At 40.1% G+C, this 22580-nt stretch overlaps 1 protein-coding gene across 7 annotated transcripts in view; it reads right to left on the bottom strand.

Moving 5' to 3' along the window:
• PSD3 (pleckstrin and Sec7 domain containing 3) overlaps positions 1-22580 on the bottom strand; it is a 575483-nt gene that overhangs the window by 400273 nt on the left and 152630 nt on the right. For all 7 annotated transcript variants that reach the window (XM_058443514.1, XM_058443503.1, XM_058443504.1 and 4 more), the window contains exon 2: positions 21022-21130. In XM_058443514.1, the coding sequence (XP_058299497.1) occupies positions 21022-21130 (109 nt within the window). The remainder of the gene's footprint in view (positions 1-21021; positions 21131-22580) is intronic.

The raw sequence follows: 22580 nt of genomic DNA, 5'->3' as shown, positions 1-22580 counted from the left end.
CCGCACAAGCTGCCACGAACCCATGACCCAGGCCCATCCCTACGGACCCAGTCAGGACCAGTGCCAGTGGACTAAGGATCTAGGCCTGCCCCCAGTGAACCCAGGGTCTAAGCACCAGGCTGGCCTTCATGGACCCAGGCTCCAGGACTGCCCGTACAGGCCCAGGTACCAGGATGGTCCCCACAAACTAAGGACCCTACCTCTACCACTACAGACTCAGGCTTTAAGCACACCCCAATGCCAGGCCAGCCACTGTGAACTCAGGCTCCAAGCCCAACCCTATTGATCCAGGTACCAAGCCCATCTCTGCACCAGGCTGGCCCCTGCAGATCCAGCTCTGGGCCTGTCCTCACAAACTCACGCTCTAGGCCCAACTCAACAGACACAAGCTCCAGGCCCATCAGAGTAAACCCAGGCTCTAGACTTGAACCTGAAAATCCAGGCTCTAAGCAAACCCCAGGGGAGCCAGGAACCAGCCTGCCCAAAGGCTCCAGTAGCAAGCCCACATTCCCTTCCAGATGGGGGATCATAAGATATCTCAATAGACTCATAAACAGCATTTGAGAAAATTCAACACCCTTTCATGATAAAGAAAAAAAAAACAACAAAAACACATTTCAACAAATCAGGTAAAGAAGGAATGGACCTCAACATAATAAAGACCCTATGTGACAAGCCCACAGGTAACATCACACTCTTGAGAAACAAGGCAAGGATGCCCATTCTCACCACTTTCTGTCAGTATAGTACTAGAATTTCTAGCCACAGTAATTAAGCAAAAAAAAGAAATAAAAGGTAGCCAAATTGAAATGGAATAAGTAAAATGGTCTCTTTTTGCAATTGACATGATTTTATATACTGAAATCCTAAAGATTCCACCAAAAAAATGTTAAAACTAATAAATTCAGTAAGGTTGCAGGATATAAAATCAACATACAAAAACCAGTAGCAATTCTATACACTAATAACAAACTATCTAAAAAAGATATCAAAAATAATCTCATTTGTAATACCTACAAAAAGTAAAATACTTCAGAATCAATCTGACCAACAGAGTGAATGACCTATACAATGAGAACTATAAAACACTAATGAAAAAAGTTGAAGTGACAGAAATAAATGGAAAGATATCCCATGTTCAAGGATTGAAAGAATTGTTAAAATGTCCCTATTACCTAAAGCAATCTACAGATCCAATGTAACGCTTATAAATATTCTAATGGCATTTTTCAGAGAGATGGAAGAAGAATTCTAAAATTCATATGGAACCAAAAAAGACCCTGAAAAACCAAACCAATCTGGTGCAAAACAAAGCTGGAGGGATCACGTTACTTGACTGCAAAATGTACTATGAAACTATGCTAACCAAAACAGCATGGTACTAGCATAAAAACAGACCTAAACCAATGGAACAGAATAGGAAGCCCATAAATAAACCCTTACATTTATAGTCAATTGATCTTTGACAAAGGTTTCAAGGACACACAATGGAGAAAGAACATCAATGAATACTGCTGGGAAAACTGAATATCCAAATGCAGAAGAATGAAATTAAACCCTTATTTCATAACATACAAAAAAATCAACTCAAATGGATTAAAGACTTAAATGTATGACCCAAAACTACAAAACTACTAGAATAAAACATAGGAAAAAAGGCTTCTTGACACTGGTCTAGGCCATGATTTTTTTGTATATAACACCAAAAACAGAGGCAATGAAAGGAAAAACAAATGGGATTGTATCAAACTAAAAAGCTAACACACAACAAAGGAAACAATTGTCAGGGTGAAAAGATAACCAACAGAAGTGAGTAAATACGTAGCAAATCATGTATCTCATAAGCAGTTAATATGCAAAATGTCCAAAATATAAATATGTATATATTTTATTTGTCAAACAACTCAATAGCAAGAAAACAAATAACCCAATTAAAAAATGGGCAAAGGACTGAAGCAGACGTGTCTCAAAAGAAGACATACAAATGGCCAACAGATACATTTTAAAATGCTGAACGCCACTAATCATCATCCAGAAAAAGCAAACGAAAACCACAATAAGGTACCACCTTGAACCTGTTAGAATGGCTAATATCAACAAGATAAAGTACCAGATGCTGGAGCCATGTGGGAACAAGGGTAACTCTGTACACCGTTGGTGGAAAAGTACAGAAGTTCCTTTAAAAAAGTAAAAATATGGCAGGCATGGTGGATCACACCTGTAATCCCAGCACTTTGGGAGGCCAAGGCAGGAGGAATCACCTGAGGTTGGGAGTTAGAGACCAGCCTGGCCAACATGGAGAAACCCTGTCTCTACTAAAAATACAAAATTAGCCGGGTGTGGTGGCACATGCCTGTAATCCCAGCTACTCAGGAGGCTAAGGCAGGAGAATCGCTTGAACCCAGGAGGTGGAGGCTGCAGTGAGCAGAGATCGTGCCATTACACTCCAGCCTGGGCAACAAGAGCGAAACTCCAAATCAAAAAAAAAAAAAAAACAAAAAAAAGTAAAAATAGAACTACCATATGATCCAGCTATCCCATTTCTGTGTATTTAGCCGAAGGAAATGAAGTTAGTATGTCAAAGAGATATGTGCATTCCCATATTCTTTGCAGCTTTATTCACAAGAGCCAAGATATGAAATTGACCTCAGTGTCTATGGATTGATGAATGGATTTTAAAAAAGTGGCATATATATATATATATACACACAACAGAATACTATACAGCCTTAAAAATAAAGAAGAAAATCCCATCATTTGTGACAAAACGGATAAACCTAGAGGACATTATGCTAAGTGAAATAAGTCAGACACAGAATGACAAATACAGCACGATCTTATTTACAGGCATAATCTTAAAATGCTGAGCTCACAGTAGCAAAGAGTACAACGGTGGTTACCAGGGGCTACAGCAGGGAGGAGGATGAGGTGGTATTGGTCAAATGGAACAAAATTTCAGTTAGATGGAATGAATACATTCTAGAGATCTGTCAGGCAGTATGGTGCCTATAACCAATAATGTGTTACACACTCGAAAATTGCTAAAGGAGTAGATCTTAAATGTTCTCACCACAAAAAAAAAGTATGTAAGGTAAAGAATGTTAATTAATTTAATCACATCACAATGAATATATGTATGAAGATATAATACTGTATGCCATAAATCTATATAATTTTTATTTGTCAATTATATCTTAATAAAGCTGGAGGAAATGAAAAAAAAAGAAAATAAGGGAGAGAAGCCTTTAACATTTCTTTTTAAATAAAATAAAATCTCTTCCCTCTAGCCCAGACCTGATACCCACCAGCCCACTGAATATCTGCATCTGAATGTGTCATGGACATCTCCTATGCAACATGTCCCAAAATGTCAGCATTCCACCTCATCCCCAAATCCGCTCCTCCCTCCCATCCACCCAGCTGCCCAAAGCAGAAACTACCCTCAATGCCTTCACCTTCCTTTCTTCCCATATCTAATCAGTTACCAATATCAGCAATCCCTGCAGTATGTCTCATCTTCCGTATCTCCACTGCCTCAGTTCAGGTCTTCATTATGTGTCCCTTGCATTCCTGCACTACTTTCAGGCAGAGATGGAGATGGTTTGCCCCACTATCCATTACTCCTCTTCCCTTACTGATAGAACCCCTCCATTTTTAGCTGGGCACATGGCCGCTGAATAAATATTATCTTTTCAGCCCCTCTCTTAGAGCTAAAATTGATCATGGCACCACACAGGGGCAATGAGCTCTAACCAGAAGTCTTCCGTGGCAATTTCTCCAAAATAAAAGCAAGTCCTCACTCAACATTGCAGATTAGTTCTTGGAAACCAAGGCTTTAAGCAAAACGACGTATAGCAAGTCCTCAAATAACACTGTTTTGTTATATTGATAACATAATTGGTTTTGTTACACATCCTACACGTTTCGCTTGAAGTCACAGTTTCCAAGAACCTATCAAGGATGTTAAGGACTTACTGTATCCTTTTATTGCAGCTAGTGCATGCCCCTTTGCTCTTGTGATTTCCCGTCCCCAACCCACCCCTTGCATTCCTGCTCTCAGGAATGTGGCGCTCAAGCAACCACATCAGAAGATGAGAAAATCTCCAAGGATGGCAGACCAACTAGCCCAAAGTAGCCAGGACCTGCAACACTGTGGAACCAACACACAAGCTCTGAATCAGCTATCTGGATTCCTTGCATGGAAGAGAACTTTTATTTTGTCTAAGCCACTGGTGTGTGGGTGTTGGCGGGCGGGCGTGTGTGTTTATGTATTTATGTATCCTAACAAGGTTTACTGCCTCCAATCTCACCTCTCCAAAACCACAATCTATCTCTACATTGCTTCCAGACTGATTTCCTAAACCCAAAATGCGGAGAATCAATCCATTATTTTTAAAAAAATTAATAAAATACACACTTACAGCATGCTTTAGCATGGCATGTAAGACCATTCATAACCTAGTCCCTGCCCACCTGAAGTCTTCTAGTTTATTGCCTCTTGACACCAGCTGCTCTGACCAAGCCATGGTCTGCACAACACCACAGCTTTATATGTGCTTCTGCCACTGTCAGAACATCTTTCTTCACAGCACCCAATCTAAATTATCTTCAAAAACTCTGCTCAGATCTCAGATGTCACCTCTTCCAAGAAGCCTTCTCTCCATCCTGACTGAGGTACAAATTCACAGCCTCCCAAAGCCTCTGTTCTTACCTCTACTGTAGAAGGTATCATCCTGTGTTAGAATCATGTTACTACTTGCCTGTTTCTCCAACCAGACTTCACAGTCAGGCTGTAGGCTTCATCTTTCTATCTCTAGCCCACCAACTACAGGTATTCACTGAATGCATGTTGAAAAAGTAAATACTTCCAGGAAGGTACTGAAGGAAGTTTTTGGCATCTGGTACCTGACATATTAGTAAACGAAAACCTAGGCCTCTTGATTCTTTGCCCAGGCCTGTTTCCAGTACATCAGCATTTCCCCAACTGTGTTCCAATAACATCCATTCAGAAAATCTGAATAAGTGTAGGTTTCCAGCCATGCGACACAGCTTTCAGTTCCGCTAACCTGTCAAACTCCCACCACACTCAAAGCGTCTCACCCCACCCTTTTGGTCTTCTACCTGGAGGGAGGGCACTGTACCTGCACCGTGCCCCTTTCCCTGGTTCCTACCATTCAGTTATCATTCGTAAGTGCCAGTTCAGACCCGGGGAAGACTATCTAGTCTTGCAATATTTTTAATAATCATCTAAAGCTTGGCTAAAGACTGCCCTGAAACTCACCAGGCTCTACAATTTCCTTAATTCTCCTTTCTACAGATTAAGGTTTTGCCTCTTGGATTTTTTTTAGCACTAGTCCCTATCTTCATGATTTTCAAAGAATATCTAGAGTGGATATGTAATTCACCTGCAAATACGCTCAGCTTCTTAGGATATTATCTCTCAGAGTTTAAATTCATACAAAAGGAGCCAGGTGATCTCCTCCTGGGCTTCAGGTTCTTCTAGAAGTGTTTGTTCTACCCTTTCAAACAAGGTGACTGTGCTCCTTGAATAGAAAAACGCCAGCCAGGAAGGAGTTTCATATCTCTGCTTTATCTCAGAAATCTCTCAGCACTACCTCACACACCCTTGAAAAGGAGCCCAACCTTTCCTTGCTCTCTTTCTTTTTCAGACACCACACAGTTATTGCCCCTGACCCACGAGAACAGGATTGCTCAAGGTGCCATCCAAGGACTACCTGAATCGGAATCATCCGAGGAGCTCATTCGATACTAGATTTCTGAGTCAAACAGAATCAGAATTACTGGAGTGAGGTTCAAGAATCTGAACTTTTAACAAGCATGGAAAGCATCCAAGGTGGAAATAGATTGTTGGCTTGCAAGGTGGGGCGGGGCAGGACTGGGGCGGCCAGGATCCCCAGAAACTGTCACCTGCAGCCCAAGACCCCTGCTTTCCTTCACTTCCCTGCGCAATACAAAGACTGTAATTTTCTATATGCACCATGAAGTAAAAAAGTTTCATAGAGTTTCCAGAATTTCCTGGAGAACGACTAAATTAGTATTTCTAGGGCAGGTTCACAATGATCATTCCCAAAACTTCTACAGGACAATCTAATGTGCTCTGATGCTTAAGTACCATCGCTTTAAAACAGCAGTTCTCAACTCTTTAAGGGCAAAAATACCCTTTCATAACATTTTGCAATGCCTCCTTTATTATCCTAGAGTGAAATCCATCAACAATATCACTGCCTAAATATAAAATTCAAAATAATCCATATAATGCCCTAAATAACACAAAGGGGAAACAAAATTAAAATGATTTTCATTACATAAATGCTCAGGTTAGTCAGACATTTGTTTGGACCTAAAGGAGAATCATGCTGAAAGCACAGTTCGAGTGTAGACAGATACAGCGGTATTGAAATGGTGACGCAGGAGCATGAGCGCTGCTTTCTTGGATGTGATACTTTGAAATAGTAAACAACTTTTAGTAAATTTGCAAAGAAAACAAAGTATAATCTTCTCTTCATTTACATGGTAGTTACAGTCCTACAAAACTCACTGATATTTAAAACCATGTAAAAAACATTTTATTGACATATCCTAAGGCCGGATAATTAGAGACATATTTTTCTCCTACATGAGTGTCGGACACGACAGTCGAGGCCATAAAGAATGTAGAATAGTTCTTCCTGGTGTGGTACCATCCCAGGGACTAAGAGTTGTCTAGCATCCCTCATCACCACCTACTAAAGGCTAGTAGCCACCCACCCCTCCATCCCCAATCACTGTGATAATGAAAAATATACCCAGCCATTCAACCTCTCCAAACAATATGAATAGAGGTACCTGTGTCAGGCTATAATATTATTTTCCCTTGTGACACTATCACACATGATAGTGACTCCAGAATCTCTGCGTGATTCTACCTATACTTGTAACATTTTCAAAAGCAAATATTTACATAAATTCTACCATAACAGAAATTGCTGGTGAAATTCTACATGAATGGAATGAAATTCTACATGAATGGAATGAAATGAAATTCTACATGAATGGAATGGAATGAAATGGAACGGAATGAAATGGAAATGGAATGGAATGAAATGAAATTCTACATGAATGGAATGAAAGTTTCACAGATATGAGAAACCTTCTTCAGAAATTCTTGAAAAAACAAATGCAAACTACTTTTTTTTAAACAATCAAATTGCGTTTTCCTGTTGACATATTTCAATTTCAGAGCTATCTTCTCACTATTAATATTCAGTTGGCAGTGTCTCCTAAGCAGTTCAGCTCTGCATGTGAGTGAAATATATCAAACTACAGTTTAAATGTATTAAATGATTCCAAAAGGCATCCTTTTAGTGTTAAAATGGTTTATAAACAACTCAAGTAAATTACCTCTTAAAACACAATGGTTCTCAAGCCTGTATGTGCATCACAACAAACACTAGGGGAGATGCTTAAAATATAGAGATGCTTGGGTCATCCCTTGCCCACAGATTCTAACCGCATAGACATGGGTTAAGTAGAGCCTAAGAAGCTTTATTATTTTTTAAAAGGTCTACAGGTGATCCTCATGCTGGCAGAGGCGGACGTGGTTTTGTGGGTCCTGAAACCTATACGACTGGGCAGGGGGTCACTGGGAGTCTCTTTAAGAAAAAGAACACATGGACACAGGAAGGGGAGCATCACACACCAGGGCCTGTTGTGGGGTGGGGGGGAGGGGGGAGGGACAGCATTTGGAGATATACCTAATGTTAAATGACGAGTTACTGGGTGCAGCACACCAACATGGCACAGGTATACATACGTAACTAACCTGCACGTTGTGCACGTGTACCCTAAAACTTAAAGTATAATAAAAAAAAAAAGAAAGAAAAGAAAAGAAAGAAAAAGAACAAAAAAATGGCAGGTCTCTTGGAGCCTTGGGAAAGCTTCCTGCATTGGCTTCATAGTAAATCCACCTCCGGATGTTACTTGGGGTTGCAAAGTGTGACATAATGAAACTCACAACTGGAACACATGGGCAAAAGTCACACAGTATGTATGCAGAGGCCATAAGTCCAATGTTCACAGGCTTCAGGAGCTAACATAAATGAGTAAGGCAGGCAAGGTACGAGACAACACAGGAGCAGTGACCGAGTACTTGTGCTCTGAAGGCACCAGCACTATTTCGTGTCAATGCCAATGCACACTCAGTGTTGGCGTTTCTCCAATTCATCAACAGAAGCTTCAAGGCTGGATTTTTACATGAAATCTCCCAGTTTTTAAAAGTTAGCTCAATATTTTAATAAAACATTGGTTAGACCAAATAAATCATAAGTTAAAAATGCCAGTATGTCACTTCTGCTTTATAGAAGGGAAAAGACACTTCCTACCTAAAAATAAAACTGAAAAGTAGATAGTTTATTCAAGGATCCATGAAGGCAGACTGCTAAAAACAAACTTTGTGAGGCAGTTCATACACCTGACAATGAAAAAACGGTTTGTTCAGGGATTCTGCAACATCTCAAGGACCTAAGTTTACTCTAACATGTCCTAACTGAACCCAAAGAGTTCTATAAGTCCATAAAAGGCAAGCTCGCCAATATAAAACTCGTGAACAGGAAAATCTTTCAAAATGAATCATAAATGGCTAATAAGCACATGAAAAAAGTTTGACCTCAATTACATTTGGTGCAGCAAGACTGTGGGGATTAAAGCTCTCAGTTCTAATTATGACATTCTGAGAACACAGGAATAAACTAAATGAAAGTGCTTTTCCTATTCTCTCATTCAACCTACACAGAAGACTTCTGTGACCAAATGTTTTCCCCACAAACCGAGCAAGCAATCAATTCTGCAGGAGACACCACCTGGGTGTCCTGTAATTCAATTCAACTGCAACACATCTAACTGGAGACAGTATTAGATCCCACGGGTTGGGGGCTCAGTGTCCAAGACTGCCCCTTCCCTTCAGATGCCCGTCTGAAGCCGCAGGTTGTTTCACCTGTGCTTCTGACTGGCTATAAATCAGGTTCTCACAACCCCCTCCTTGGGTTCGATTAATCTGCTAAATCAACTCACAGAACACAGGGAATCACTTATGTTTACCAGCTTACGAAAAAGGCTATTACAAAGGAAACAGATAAAGGGGTGCATGGGGCAAGGCATGTGGGAGGGGGCAGAGAGTTCCATGCCCTCTCTGGATACACCACCCTCCCGGAACCTCCATGTGTTCATCTTTCAGGGAGCTCTGCAAACCCTGTCCTTTTGGGTTTTATGGAGGCCTCATTAGTAGGCATGATTCACTCAATCATTGGCTATTGGTGATTACCTTAATCTTCACCCCTCTCCCCTCCCCAGAGGTTAGGGGATGGGACTGAATGTCTCAACCCTCTAATCCAGGGGCATCCAATCTCTTGGCTTCCCTGGGCCACACTGGAAGAATTGTCTTGGGCCACAGATAAAATACACTAATACTAACAAAAGCTGATGAGCTTTAAAAAAAAATCTCATAATGTTTTAAGAAAGTTTAAAAATTTGTGTTGTGCCACATTCAAAGCTGCCCTGGGCTGCACATGGCCCGTGGGCTGTGGGTTGCATAAGCTTGTTCTAAGTTTGGACAAGGTAGCCCCATTCTAAAGCCACCTAAGGGTTGCCAGGCATCAGTTAATTCATTAGCACACAATAAGACATACCACTTTGAAAATCCTAGAAATTTTAAGAGGAAACTCAGAGGGAAGACCAAATATAGTCAAGTGCCACATAATGACATCTGGCTCACCAATGACCACATATAGGATGGTGATCCATAAGATTATAATGCCATATTTTTACTGTACCTTTTCTATGTTTAGATATACAAAGACCACTGTGTTACAATTGCCCACAGTATTCAATACAGTAATATGCTGTGTAGGTTCGTGGCCTAGAAAAAACAGGCTAAGCCATGTGGCCTACGTGTGCAGTAGGTATACTATCTAGGTTTGCATAAGTACATTTTATGATGTTTGCACCAAGATGAAATTGCTTTATGACACATTTCTCAGAATGTGCCCCTTTCTTTAAGTGACACATGGCTATACGTACTTCACAGTGTTAGATGTGATGTCCACTGCTGTTCCAAAGCTGATTTGATCCTACTCTCAAAAAAGTCAAATCCTGCTCCTCAGCTTTTCAACAGCTACTTTAAATACACATATATATACATACATGTGTGTGTGTATTTTATATATATATATACATATATTAAACACCAATCTAAAAAAAATAGATCTTGTAGATAAAAATACTGAACAGACAGTAGAAATATGCTTTTCAATATGCTCTCCTGGTTGATTTCTGCAACACTTCTTAGTTATCTTAGTATATAAAACACCAAGTAATTCCAAAGAAGTAGTTAAGGCTACCAGTATACAGCCCATTCTACAGATATGTGGGCCAGTGTGGAATAAGATCGAACCTCTAACTTATTATACCAAAAACTCTAGCCAAAGAGAAAGTTCTAGTCACTTCCGGGCCCACTTTGTCAAACCAAAACAGACCACTGAGAACTACTGCCTATCAAGCACAGGCTGTGGTATAGCTAAAATAATGGAGAACATATGGTCAATTTAATAAGGGCCAAGGAATAGTGAGCAAGCCTAACACATACTTGTCATTATACTGTAAAATCATTTTTCTGCTTTCCATAATGGGTGGGAAAGAGGCTGGGGAGTGGAAAGGAAGGAGCAAAATAAATAAAAATTGCCAAACATAGAAGATTTACTACAGGACTAGCCACAAAATTATAAACCAACTTCTATCCGTGGTGAAAACAAGAAAATAACTCAACAGAAAACCTGAGAATTAGTAGATTTGTCATTTCTTCCTTTGTTTATTTGTGGTTTTCTATCCCAGCCCTCATTTTTCCTAAAGCAATAACTCGTAGGTTTCCTGGGTCCTGCAGCCACATGCAAAGATCTGCACAGGCATGAGTAGGGGCTGGGCTGCTATGCTACTTTTTTCCTGTCTTGCTCTCCAGGAATTCTGTGTGTATGGTGAGGTGTCTACCTAAAGCAGACAATCCACATTCACCCAACACATTCTATCTGTTATTCAGAATTATTCAGCTTCTTCTTTGCACTAAAAAGAAAAGATAACTAACTCAAAATGGACCACAGACATAAAGGTAAGAGTTACAACTATAAAACATGGAAGAAAATACAGGATTAAATTTTCTGCACTTGAGTTAGGCAATGGTTTCTTAGACATGACATGGAAAGTACAAACAACAAAATAAGAGAGAGATAACTGGACTTCACCAAAATCAAAACCTTTTGTACTATAAATGATGACTATTAAGAAAGTAAAAACATAACGAATACAATAGAAGACAGTATCTGCAGTCATATAATTAATAAGAGGCTTGTATACAGATTATAGAAAGAGTGCTTTCAACTCAATCACAAACAGACAAATAAGCTACTTAAAAAACACAACTGGGCGCTGGGGCCAGGTGTTTGAGACCTGCCGGGGCAGCACAGCCAAACCCCATCTCTACAAAACATTTAAAAATACAAAAGTCGGCCGGGCATGGTGCTGCACACCTGTGGTCTCAGCTACTCAAGAGGCTGAGGTGGGAGGATCACTTGAGCCCAGGAGTTCAAGGCTGCAGAGAGCTATGCTATGATTGTGCTACCACACTTCTGGGCAACTGTCTCTAAAAAGTATACATATAAAATAAAAATTCTCTAAGTTTTTTGAGAAGTGTTAAAAAATAGGCAAAGAATCTGAATAGACATTTCTCTAAAGATATACAGGATGAGCATCCCTAACCGAAAATTTAAAATCCAAAATGCTCCAAAATCTGAAACGTTTGAATGCCAATATAACACGAGTGGACGATGACATTAATTACCACTGCAAAAAAGTACCCACAGACAACATGATGAAAATGTGTGATGGGTTTATTCAAGGACTACAGCAGGGAACATTCATAATAGAACAAGAAATCATGCCAGTTTATAAAATTCGAGAGAGAAGTCGAAGTGAAAAACTACTGTTAACGAGGAAGATGACTGGAGGACGCACTGAAAAAGCCATCCAGCAGAAATCCTCCTCTTCCTTGGACGACTCACTTCCAGGTCCCTCAACTGTTACTGGTGTTTCTTCTCAACTCAGAAACCTCCATGTGTTCGGCTACCCAAAAGCTCTCAAATGCTGTTCTTTTGGTTTTTTTGTTTTGTTTTGTTTTTTCTGAGACAGAGTGTCACTCTGTTGCCCAGGCTGGGGTGCAATGGCGCAACCTTGGCTCACTGCAACCTCTGCCTCCAGAGTTCAAGCAATTCTCCTGCCCCAGCCTCCCAACTAGCTGGGATTACAGGTTCACGCCACCACGGCTGGCTAATTTTTGTATTCTTAGTAGAGACAGGGTTTCACCACGTTGGCCAAGTTGGTTTCGAGCTCCTGACCTCATGATCTGCCCTCCTCAGCTTCCCAAAGTACTGGGATGACAGGTATGAACCACCACGCCCGCCCCTTTGGGGTTTTTATGGAGGCTTCATGACACAGGAAGGAATGATTAAATCATTGGCCAACTTAACCTTCAGCCCTTTTCTCCTCCCAGGAGGCTGCTCACTGCTGCTGTGTAGCCACTGATCCGGGGGCTCTGGGCTGCTGCCATGCTGCTTAGTTTCCCTGAACACACTTAGGAGAAAGTCCCAACCCTCCAAACGCGCTGTGTCCTTCTGGTGTCCAGCCCCGTCCTGAAGCTACCTAGGGGCTGACAGCCGTCAGTCAACATATGAGCACACAAGAAGACATCATTGCGGACATTCTAAGGATTTTAGGAGGTGTATACCAGGAAATGGGGACAAAAACCAAATACATATTTCACAATATCGCACCCTCATACATTACTGGTGGGAATGTAAAATTGTACAACTGTTGTGGAAAACAATTTAGAAGTTCCTCAAAAGGTTTAATGTAGAATTGCCATTCGACTCGGTAATTCTACTTCTAGCTATACACCCAAAAGAAATGAAAACATACATCCACTCAAAAACTTGTACACCAGTTCTCCTAACAGCATTACTCACACAAGCCAAAAAGGAAAAGCAACCCAAATGATATGGTTTGGCTGTGTCCCCACCCAAATCTCGCCTGGAATTGTAATAATCCCCACGTGTCAAGGGGGGCGCCAGGTGGAGATAATGGAATCACAGGGGCAGTTTCCCCCATACTGTTCTCATGATAGCAAATAAGTCTCACGAGATCTGATGGTTTTATAAATGGGAATTCCCCTGCACAAGCTCACACTTGCCTGCTGCCATGTAAGACATCCCTTTGCTCTTCCTTCGTCTTCCACCATGATTGTGAGGCTTCTCCAGCCACGTGGAACTGTGAGTCCATTAAACCTCTTTCCTTTATAAATTACCCAGTCTCAGGTGTGTCTTTATTAGCAGCGTGAGAACAGACTAATGTACTAAATTTCCCTCAAATGGTGAACAGACAAAATGTGTCCCATCCATATAATCGACTATTATTCCATACAAAAAAAGTAGTGGTAAATATTATAGCAAAACTAGTCATAACAATGATTCCATTTATATGAAGTGTCCAGAATCAGAAAATCTCTAGAGATAAAAAGCAAATTAGTGATTGCCTAAAATGACAGCCAGTGGGTGTTCTCTCTTTCTCTCTCTCTTTCTTCCTTCCTTCCTTTTTTTCTTTTTTCTCTTTTTCTTTCCTTCCTTCCTTTCTTCTCTTTCTCTCTCTTTCTCCCTTCCTCTCCTCTGCCTTTCTCCTTTCCTTTCCTTTCCTTTCCTTTCCTTTCCTTTCCTTTCCTTTCCTCTTCTTCTTCCTCTTCCTCTTGCTCAAGACAAGGTCTCACTATGTTGCCCAGACTGGACTTGAACTCCTGGGCTCAAACAATCCTCCCACCTCCAGCCTCCCAAGCAGCTGGGACTACAGGCAGGAGCCACTAACAAGTCTTTTCTTTTTAAGATGATGAAAATGTTCTAAAGTGGCCTGTGGTGATGGATGATGCACAATCCTAGGAACGTACTAAAAATCCACTGAATTTTACACATTAAATGGATGAATTGTATGGTTTACAAACTGTATCTCAATAAAGTTATTTTTTAAAGTATTCAGCCTTCTGGATCACTATGGCAGACAAGGATACAAATTTGTTTAATCTTCTCTAAGCCCTATGAAAATGGCAACAACCAATTTCAAAAGAAAATAAATTCATAACAGTGCTGAAAAAAAAAAAACAGTATAACCATAGACAAACAAACCATAGACAGAAGTCACAACTCCAAACAAGCCCAGAGGGCCACAGTTATCCTAACAGTAGAGCCACAAAGAAGCTAGAAACCTAGGGTTGGCAGGTTCCCAGATCTGGAATGGGAAGCAGAACATACGTCACCATGATTAACTGAAAAATCACCTGCAGAACAGCTTCCCATCCTAGCCCCCTCCCACCCTGTTCCCCTACCCAGAGGTTTGCCTGCAGCAAGGCACTTAGCATGGGTCTAATCCCACCTGCACTTGTGCCAGTCCATACACCCTACCTCACAGAAACCCATTCCAGCCCTCTTCTACACGAAGGGAAGAGGCCTGCTAAGGATACATACTCCACACAGCCAGAGAAACTCTACCTGTCTATATTTGGGAACTCATACTTTCATTCATGAATGAAAAAAACAAACTCCAACAGACATTTGAGGACTAACAGTGGCATTCAAAAGAAGTTCCAAGATTTAATGAAACAGAACTGACCCTAGATGAAGCAAAAATCCAGGAAACAGAAGATAATCTCAGGGGAAAAAAAAAATCTAATTTTTTATTTAGAGAGATTCAAAATAATGCATCCATAAAAAAGCACACTGCAATGAAAATTGAGTGACCAGAGAATGGGAAAGAACTCTTGAAATTATAAATAAAACTATAAAAATGTTGTTAGAAAGAATGGAAGATCATACTTTAAAATACGAAAGAAAAAGTAAAAGACATAGAAGATTGATCTAATCCAGGAAAACCAACATCTATCTAATAGGAATTGCAGAAGTAAAAACCATTTTAAAAAGTAGAGAGGACAAATATTTTCAGAGCTAAGGAAAGACATGACTAAAAGGGCTCCACAGGCACCATATAGCAAGAACACAAGACTCACACTTCCAGAAATATGAGTGGGTAGGGGTCAAAAGAGCCCTGAAAGCTGTCCATAGAGATAGAGCCAATTACCCACAGGTGAGATCTCAAAGGTCTTTTCATCTAAGAGACTCCAGGGCATACTGCATACTAAATCAAAGCCAATTAAGGCAAAAGAAGGGACTAAATATTTTGAAATGCACCATGCAAAGTCTACCACTTGTGTTATTCATTTCCTCATTTCAGTTACTTAATTCCTAATCTGCTTGATTTCCCAAACAGTGAAACTGGAGGTCAGACCATAAACTTTTCACGTACAAGTCTTTGCATTGGCATACGCTTTCAAGTCTCTTGGGAAGTATCAAGAAATGGAATGGCCTAGTGGCACAGAACATATATCTTTAACTTCTTAACCAACTTTTTCAATTTTTTTTTTTTTTTTTTTTTTTTTGAGGTGGAGTCTCGCTCTGTTGCCAGACTAGAGTGCAGTGGTGCGATCTCAGCTCACTGCAACCACCGCCTCCCGGGTTCAAGCGATTCTCCTGCCTCAGCCTCCTGAGTAGTTGTGATGACAGGCATGTGCAATCACACCTAGCTAATTTTTGTATTTTTAGTAGAGATGGGGTTTCACCATGTTGGCCAGGATGGTCTCCATCTCTTGATCTCGTGATCTGCCCGAGTTGGCCTCCCAAAGTGCTGGGAATACAGGCATGAGCCACCGCGCCCAGCCTTCAACTGTTTTTAAATAATTGGACCCTTTACATTCCTACCACCAGTGTGTACGAGTTCAGCAGCTCCACTTTCTTACCAATCACAATATGGCCAGTCTTTTTAATTTTAGCCTTTCTACTAGATTTTATTAGTATCTCATTGTGGTTTTCATTTCCATTTCCCTAATGACTAATAAGGTTGAGCATCTTTGCATGTGCTTACCTGCCATCCATATATCTTCTTTGGTGAAGTATATGTTACAATCTTTTGCCCATTTTTTTTTCCCTTAGGGGATTTGCCTTCTTGTCATTGAGATGGAAGAGCTCTCTATGTATTCTAGATAGAAGTCTTTTCTTGGATCTCCAACACACAATGTCAATAGTCAAACTGTTGAGAAACCCTGATCTAGTTAATTTTGCTGAAAAGAACCACATTACACTGCAAGGCGTCATGTATCTGCATATGATTCACTTTAACTTTAAAAATAAAACAGGTAATTTTTTAAAAACTGACATGAGATACTTCTTAAAATCATATGCTACAGCATCCATTTACATCTCAATCCAGCAAGCACCTTACCTATTCATATTTATGACCATAAATCAACATAAAGAGAAAATTTGCTTAGACAATACAAGTTAGAATGAGCTCCAACTAAAGGAAAATTAACATTTTAATAAAATTCTGGTATGTCTTTCAGAGGCTTCCAAGCAGCTAAGCTCTCACTACACAATCACTCTAGAACCTTAAAAGTATAACACATTTCCTATGGCTTCCTCACTAGCCCCACCCAACTCTTTTCTTTTAATGATGGGCTCTGAACAGTTCAGGTGACAGCAGCAGGGAGGCAATGTGAAAACATTTCTCCTCCTTCCTCTGTTAGTCATCAGGTACCTTCTCCAACAGAAGAGTCCCCGAAGGCCTCCCTCAGAGCCTGTTTATTCTGATCGTGGTTGCCTTTCTAACACAGCACATTTATAGCATATTTCAAGGGAGTGGGGTGAGGTAACTTTTACATCTTTCCAAACTGAGAGATGGTTTCTCTACAGGAACAGATGATGTCACATTTCAAACATGATGCAGAGCAGAGGAGCCTGGATCATGGTCTCAAACCTACCAACGAGTACGGGCAAATTAATTCATTCTCTTGAGTCCTCAGTTTCCACATCTATAAAAGGCAAAGGTGACTTCTACTATTTCTTCCAACATAAAGATTCTGCTACTTTAATACATATGCGCTTTCCTAACAGCTAAACACTGATTGGGTACCACGTGCCAAACCCTGAGCTGTGTATTTACAATCTCATTCAATTTCCACTACAACTCTATGAAGAAGTTACTACCATTTTCCCTATTTTACAGATGAAGAAACTGAGGAGGCTCAGTGACTTGTCCACAGGCGCCTGTGGTAGGCTGGGACCCAGGATCTGCCGCGGCTGCCATCAGCACTTTGCATTCAGTAAAGTGGGAGGAACAAGATACAGCTTTATGCCAGCCCACAGACAGCTGTGAGGAGTAATTACAGTCAGAGAGTTTCAAAAACACACACAAACTCTAAAAAGCAAGTTTAGGACCATTGACGAAGTACGACAATTCTCCAAACAACAGAATAACCCATGAAGATACCTATCTTACCTCATTACATCAAATAACTTCCAATTACTGGCATGCTGTACCTAATAAAAGGACTGCACTAAAGCCAAGACTTCTCATAGGCTATCAGAGAGACTGGATTTTTAACCGGATTGTAAAGCATCTCAGCTATGTGCCTTTAGGCATGTTCTTTAATACCTCTGAAGCTGATTTTCCTCACCTACTTATTTTTAAAAGTCTGTAAACTCTTCGCCTTGCCTTAGGAGGCCCTACATGATATGGCCGTTTTCTAAATGGTAATCTTTCTGAACTTATCTCTCAATGATGATGTCTGCAGACTAACCAGGCTAGTCTTCCCCAGTTTGTCAAACAATTTCTATTTCCTGCTCATGCCATTTCTACAATTTGAAATGCTCTCCCTGCAAATCTCTACTCTTCAGAATTCTAGTCATCCTTCAAGACCAAGTTCAACTTCCACCTCCTCCATGAAGTCATCACCAGACCAACTAAAAGTGATCATTCTTTCTTGCTAGTCACTTGGAGACATATTGTTTCTTCTTAGCTAAAGAATAAGAAACTTATGAGTAAGAACCATGTCTTCCACGTCTTTGCACCTTCAATGTGCCCAACACAAGTAACCTGCACATAGCTGCTCATTAAATGTATTTGTTCAACAATGCATGCATCCTTTCACACCTACAGAATAACATCACACCAGGAGCAACTACCACCAACCATTTTTACCAAGGCAAATAAGAAACAAAAGGTTTAAAGTGTCATTTTGGTTTGCCTCGGCTATGATATATCTGAGCTGCTGATATAGGGAAAACCACTCAAAACCCATGAGTAAGGAAAAACCAAACTCACTCACCAATAAGGCAGAGAACTATGCAGACATTTGGTATTATCTCTACATAGTTAAGTAAAAATCAGTTTTATTATAGTCAAAAAAAAGCTTAATTAGCAAAAAAATCACAGTGTCACATTCAAAGTTAAGTCTATGCCAAGGAGTTTTATTTTATTTTTTAAATTTTTTGTTTACTTTTTGAGACAGAGTCTCACTCAGTCATCCAGGCTGAAGTACAGTGGCATGATCTTGGCTCACTGCAACTTCTGCCTCCTGGGCTCAAACGATTCTCGTGCCTCAGCCTCCCGAGTAGCTAGAATTACAGGCACATGTCACCATGCCCAGCTAATTTTTATATTTTTAGTAGAGACAGGCTTTCACTATGTTGGCCAGGCTGGTCTCAAAGTCCTGACCTCAGGTGATCCATCCGCCTCGGCCTCCCAAAGTGTTGGGATTAGAGGTGTGAGCAACCATGCCAGGCCAATGCCAAAGAGTTTTCAAAAGTCTTGGGATAACTATAATCAGTACCCCATCAGGGAAAGAGTAAACAGGTGATTAGGTACCTCAAACTTCAAGCCCAGAATAGCTAGGTATTTATGATACATGACAAACAGCATAAATGGCTACAATACATGCTAAGTATAAGAGATATACTATGAAACACATTCTCCTCTAAATTAGGACACAGTGATAAAAGTCAAATGATTTTTAAAAATAATTTAGCTGTTTTTTTTTTACTGTATCTAAGAGTCCCCAACTGCTAAAATATCTAACAAATATTCACTTTTTAAGCTAAAAGAAGTTATTATATGGCTGTGTATATACTGCCTTCTTGGTATCCTCAAATATTCTGGAGTTATTAAATAATCCCATCTAACACGTGAGTCAAAAATGTGTAGTTCATACTTGGGTTTCTTCAACTGAGCAACAGCTGTATTAAGTCAGATTCTTGGTCTTCCCAAAACAAGTATCAGATAATGATAAAGCTGAAAAAAGTAAGGATTGCACTTATAATATCAGCCTCAAAGGTCAGGGATAAGATGAGGATGGTGATGGTTATCACAATAATTAACAGCAGCAAACACTTTTATAGCACTTATTACATACCAAGCATGACTCAAAGATTTTTTTTTTTTTTTTTTGAGACTGAGTCTCGCCCTGTCGCCCAGGCTGGATGGAGTGCAGTGGCGTGATCTCGGCTGACTGCAAGCTCCGCCTCCCAGGTTCATGCCATTCTCCTGCCTCAGCCTCCCGAGTAGCTGGGACTACAGGCGCCCACCACCACCATGCCTGGCTAATTTTTTGTATTTTTAGTACACACAGGACATGACTCTAAGATCTTTATAAATGTCAACTTATTTCATCCTCAAAAGAACTCTAAGACATAAGTACCTACAATCCCATTTTACAGATGAGAAAACTGAGCCACACATAAGTTGGATAACTTTGCAAGGTCACAGTTTATAAGTTACAAGGCCAGGTTCAAACTCAGGAAGTCTAGATCCAGAACTCAGAGAATATTAACCACATGCAATAGTCTTTTCCAAACTAACTCAAGATATGCTAATATCCCCTTTATCATTGGTTTTCCATAAAATTAAACACTTTGAAATTCAATACAAAGCTATTTGCATTTTTATCTTGTACCTCCTTCTAGGAAAACGCCTTCAAAAAAGTATTGCCTTAACAGGATGAGCTCTGTGGTCAGGCAAACTTGCCTTATACTCCTGGCTCTGCCATGTGAGTGATTATGACTGGGAGGAGATTACTTCAGATCCCTCATCTGGAAAATGCGAATAAAGGTATCAACTTAAAAGGTTATTGTGATGATTAGCATAGTGCCTTAGCACACAGTAAGTAATCTAGTAGGTTAGTTACTGTAATTAGTACTAGTAATAGTTCTATTTGTTCTAAACTTACCTGTTTCAAATTGAAAAATGTTGCTTCTAGTTCCAGAATACTAAATTTGATAACTAGATTAGGCCAATATTAAAAAGCATTAAAAATAAACAAAAGCTACAATAACCTCCAAAGTAAAGATTGCAGTGTCTGAAAATCATTGTGGGAATCTTTCCTAATAATATATTTTGTTAGTGAAAAACAAGCACCAAGGGCTGGGCAAGGTGGCTCACATCTGTAAACTCAGTGTTTTGTGGGGCTGAGGCAGGAGGATGGCTTGAGGCCAGGAGTTTGAGACCAGCCTAGGCAGCATAGCCAGACCCTGTCTCTTAAAAAAAAAAAAATGTATTTTTTTAATTAGTCAGGTGTGGTGGCATGTGCCTGTAGTCCCAGCTAGTTGGGAAGCTGAGGCAGAAGGATTATTTGAGCTTGGACGTCAAGGCTGCAGTAAGTTAGGATGGTGCCAATGCATGCCAGCTTGGATGACAGAGCAAGACTTTGTCACAAAAAAAAAAAAAAAAAAAAACCAAGAATATATTAGTCAATATATACAACAATGGTAACTATGGAAAACTCTTAGGAAAATTGGTTAATTCTTGGAATTTCAAATATCAGAAGCTGAGAATTCTTCAAACCAAGAACATGACTTGAAATTACCAAGAACAGGCCACAAGAATTACATGAAATATTTGTGGATTCTACATCTTGGGAAGATTGTTTTGATGAATAATTAGGGCAAGCAGGTTTCACAGAGGTAAGAAGAAAGTAATGCAGGTGGAGAAAAATCACTTTGAAATCACAGCTCTTCATATATTTTACCTGGGAGAGGGATATGAGGAAATACTTACTAGTATCTGGAGTTTTCCCTTCAGGTCTGCCAAATAAAAATTCATATTTGGCCTTGGCAACACTCTGGGAATGTGCAGATGCATTGTTCACCCAAACAAATGTCTCTGCCTGCAAAATGAGGACAAAACAAAGACACATTTAAAATACGTCATAAAAAAATACATCATAAAACAAATTATCCAACATGAGATTGGTAAAGCAATTATGACATATGCACTCAAAGCTATCTAACCATTCAAAATGAAACACGAAAAGTATAACATGAAAAGAATCAGAATACAAACTAACACTGCATGATTACAGCTATATAAAAAATGTATACATATAAACATCTATAGGGAAGTCAGAGGAAAATAAAAAGGATGGCTAGATTGGGACGCTGAATTATGGTCGGTTTTTTAAAAATTAACTTAATGTTACTTTTCTGCAATTAGAAAACCATATTTCGGCTGGACGTGGTAGCTCACACCTGTAATCTCAGCACTTTGGGAGGCCAAAGCAGGTGGATCAGGATGTCAGGAGTTCGAGATCAGTCTGACCTATATGGTGAAACCCCATCTCTACTAAAAATACAAAAATTAGGCCGGTAAGGTGGTTCCTGTAATCTCAGCTACTCAGGAGGCTGAGGCAAGAGAATCGCTTGAACCAGGGAGGCAGAGGCTGCAGGGAGCTGAAATCGTGCCACTGCACTCCAGCCTGGGTGACAGAGCAAGACTCCATCTCAAAAAACAAAAAACAAAAAAAAAACCTGTATTTTCTTTTTAAACACATTATTTTCCAAGTGATTATCATTACCCACAATCCATAACAAGCATATTTCTTTGTGTTGCTTCTGTTAAAGTACACCACCAAAAATCCAGTCTTTCCCCAAAACAGATCACATTTTTACATAATCAGGAACACCATTCAGCCGAACAGGGCATGGAACAGAACTGCCAGGTATCCCATTTATACTGATTGTCCTACATTTCAACGTCTGTCCCAGGGTCCTGTGTAATTCCTAAAGTCCCTTATTTGAAATAAGAACTACAAAGGTGATGGTGAAAGCGGTACATCCTAACTCTGAACTCCTAAGACCTCCTTCCTCGCTGTTTTAGGCAACTGCCAAAAATCAGGAGTGCCTCTGTTCTCCGGCTGAGGACTAATTAAAAACAAGTAGCAAGGAAAAAAATTTCAAGACACAAAGTAATATGACCTGGCCCAGTCAGGGAGACCTTCTTTTGCCTCTTTACTCTGAACCTAAACATTAACCAGGATACAGACATCACCCGAACTGGTTTCTATCCACTGGTTATGAGACATCATCTTTTCTCATGTCTGAATAGTGACTGATCATTCACTTTCGGGGAGAGAGGCATGAAGGGTTTTATCAGCAACCAAGTAACTATTTCAAAGAGGGAAATGTTAGTATTTCTATTCTATGCTTTGGAGCAGAAATGACTGACAATAGTAGGAAGACCCAATCACCCCTTCATCACCCCACTGGAGACACGTTCAGGAGGCAGACCCCACTTTGTTCTTCAATACCAAGAGCAAAGAGCTAGCATGCACAATATTC

Source organism: Hylobates moloch, unplaced genomic scaffold (assembly GCF_009828535.3).
Source record: "Hylobates moloch isolate HMO894 unplaced genomic scaffold, HMol_V3 SCAFFOLD_8, whole genome shotgun sequence".
NCBI lineage: Eukaryota > Metazoa > Chordata > Mammalia > Primates > Hylobatidae > Hylobates > Hylobates moloch.
The sequence above is the reverse complement of the archived record's forward strand: the minus strand, read 5'-3'. Positions and strand labels throughout refer to the sequence as shown.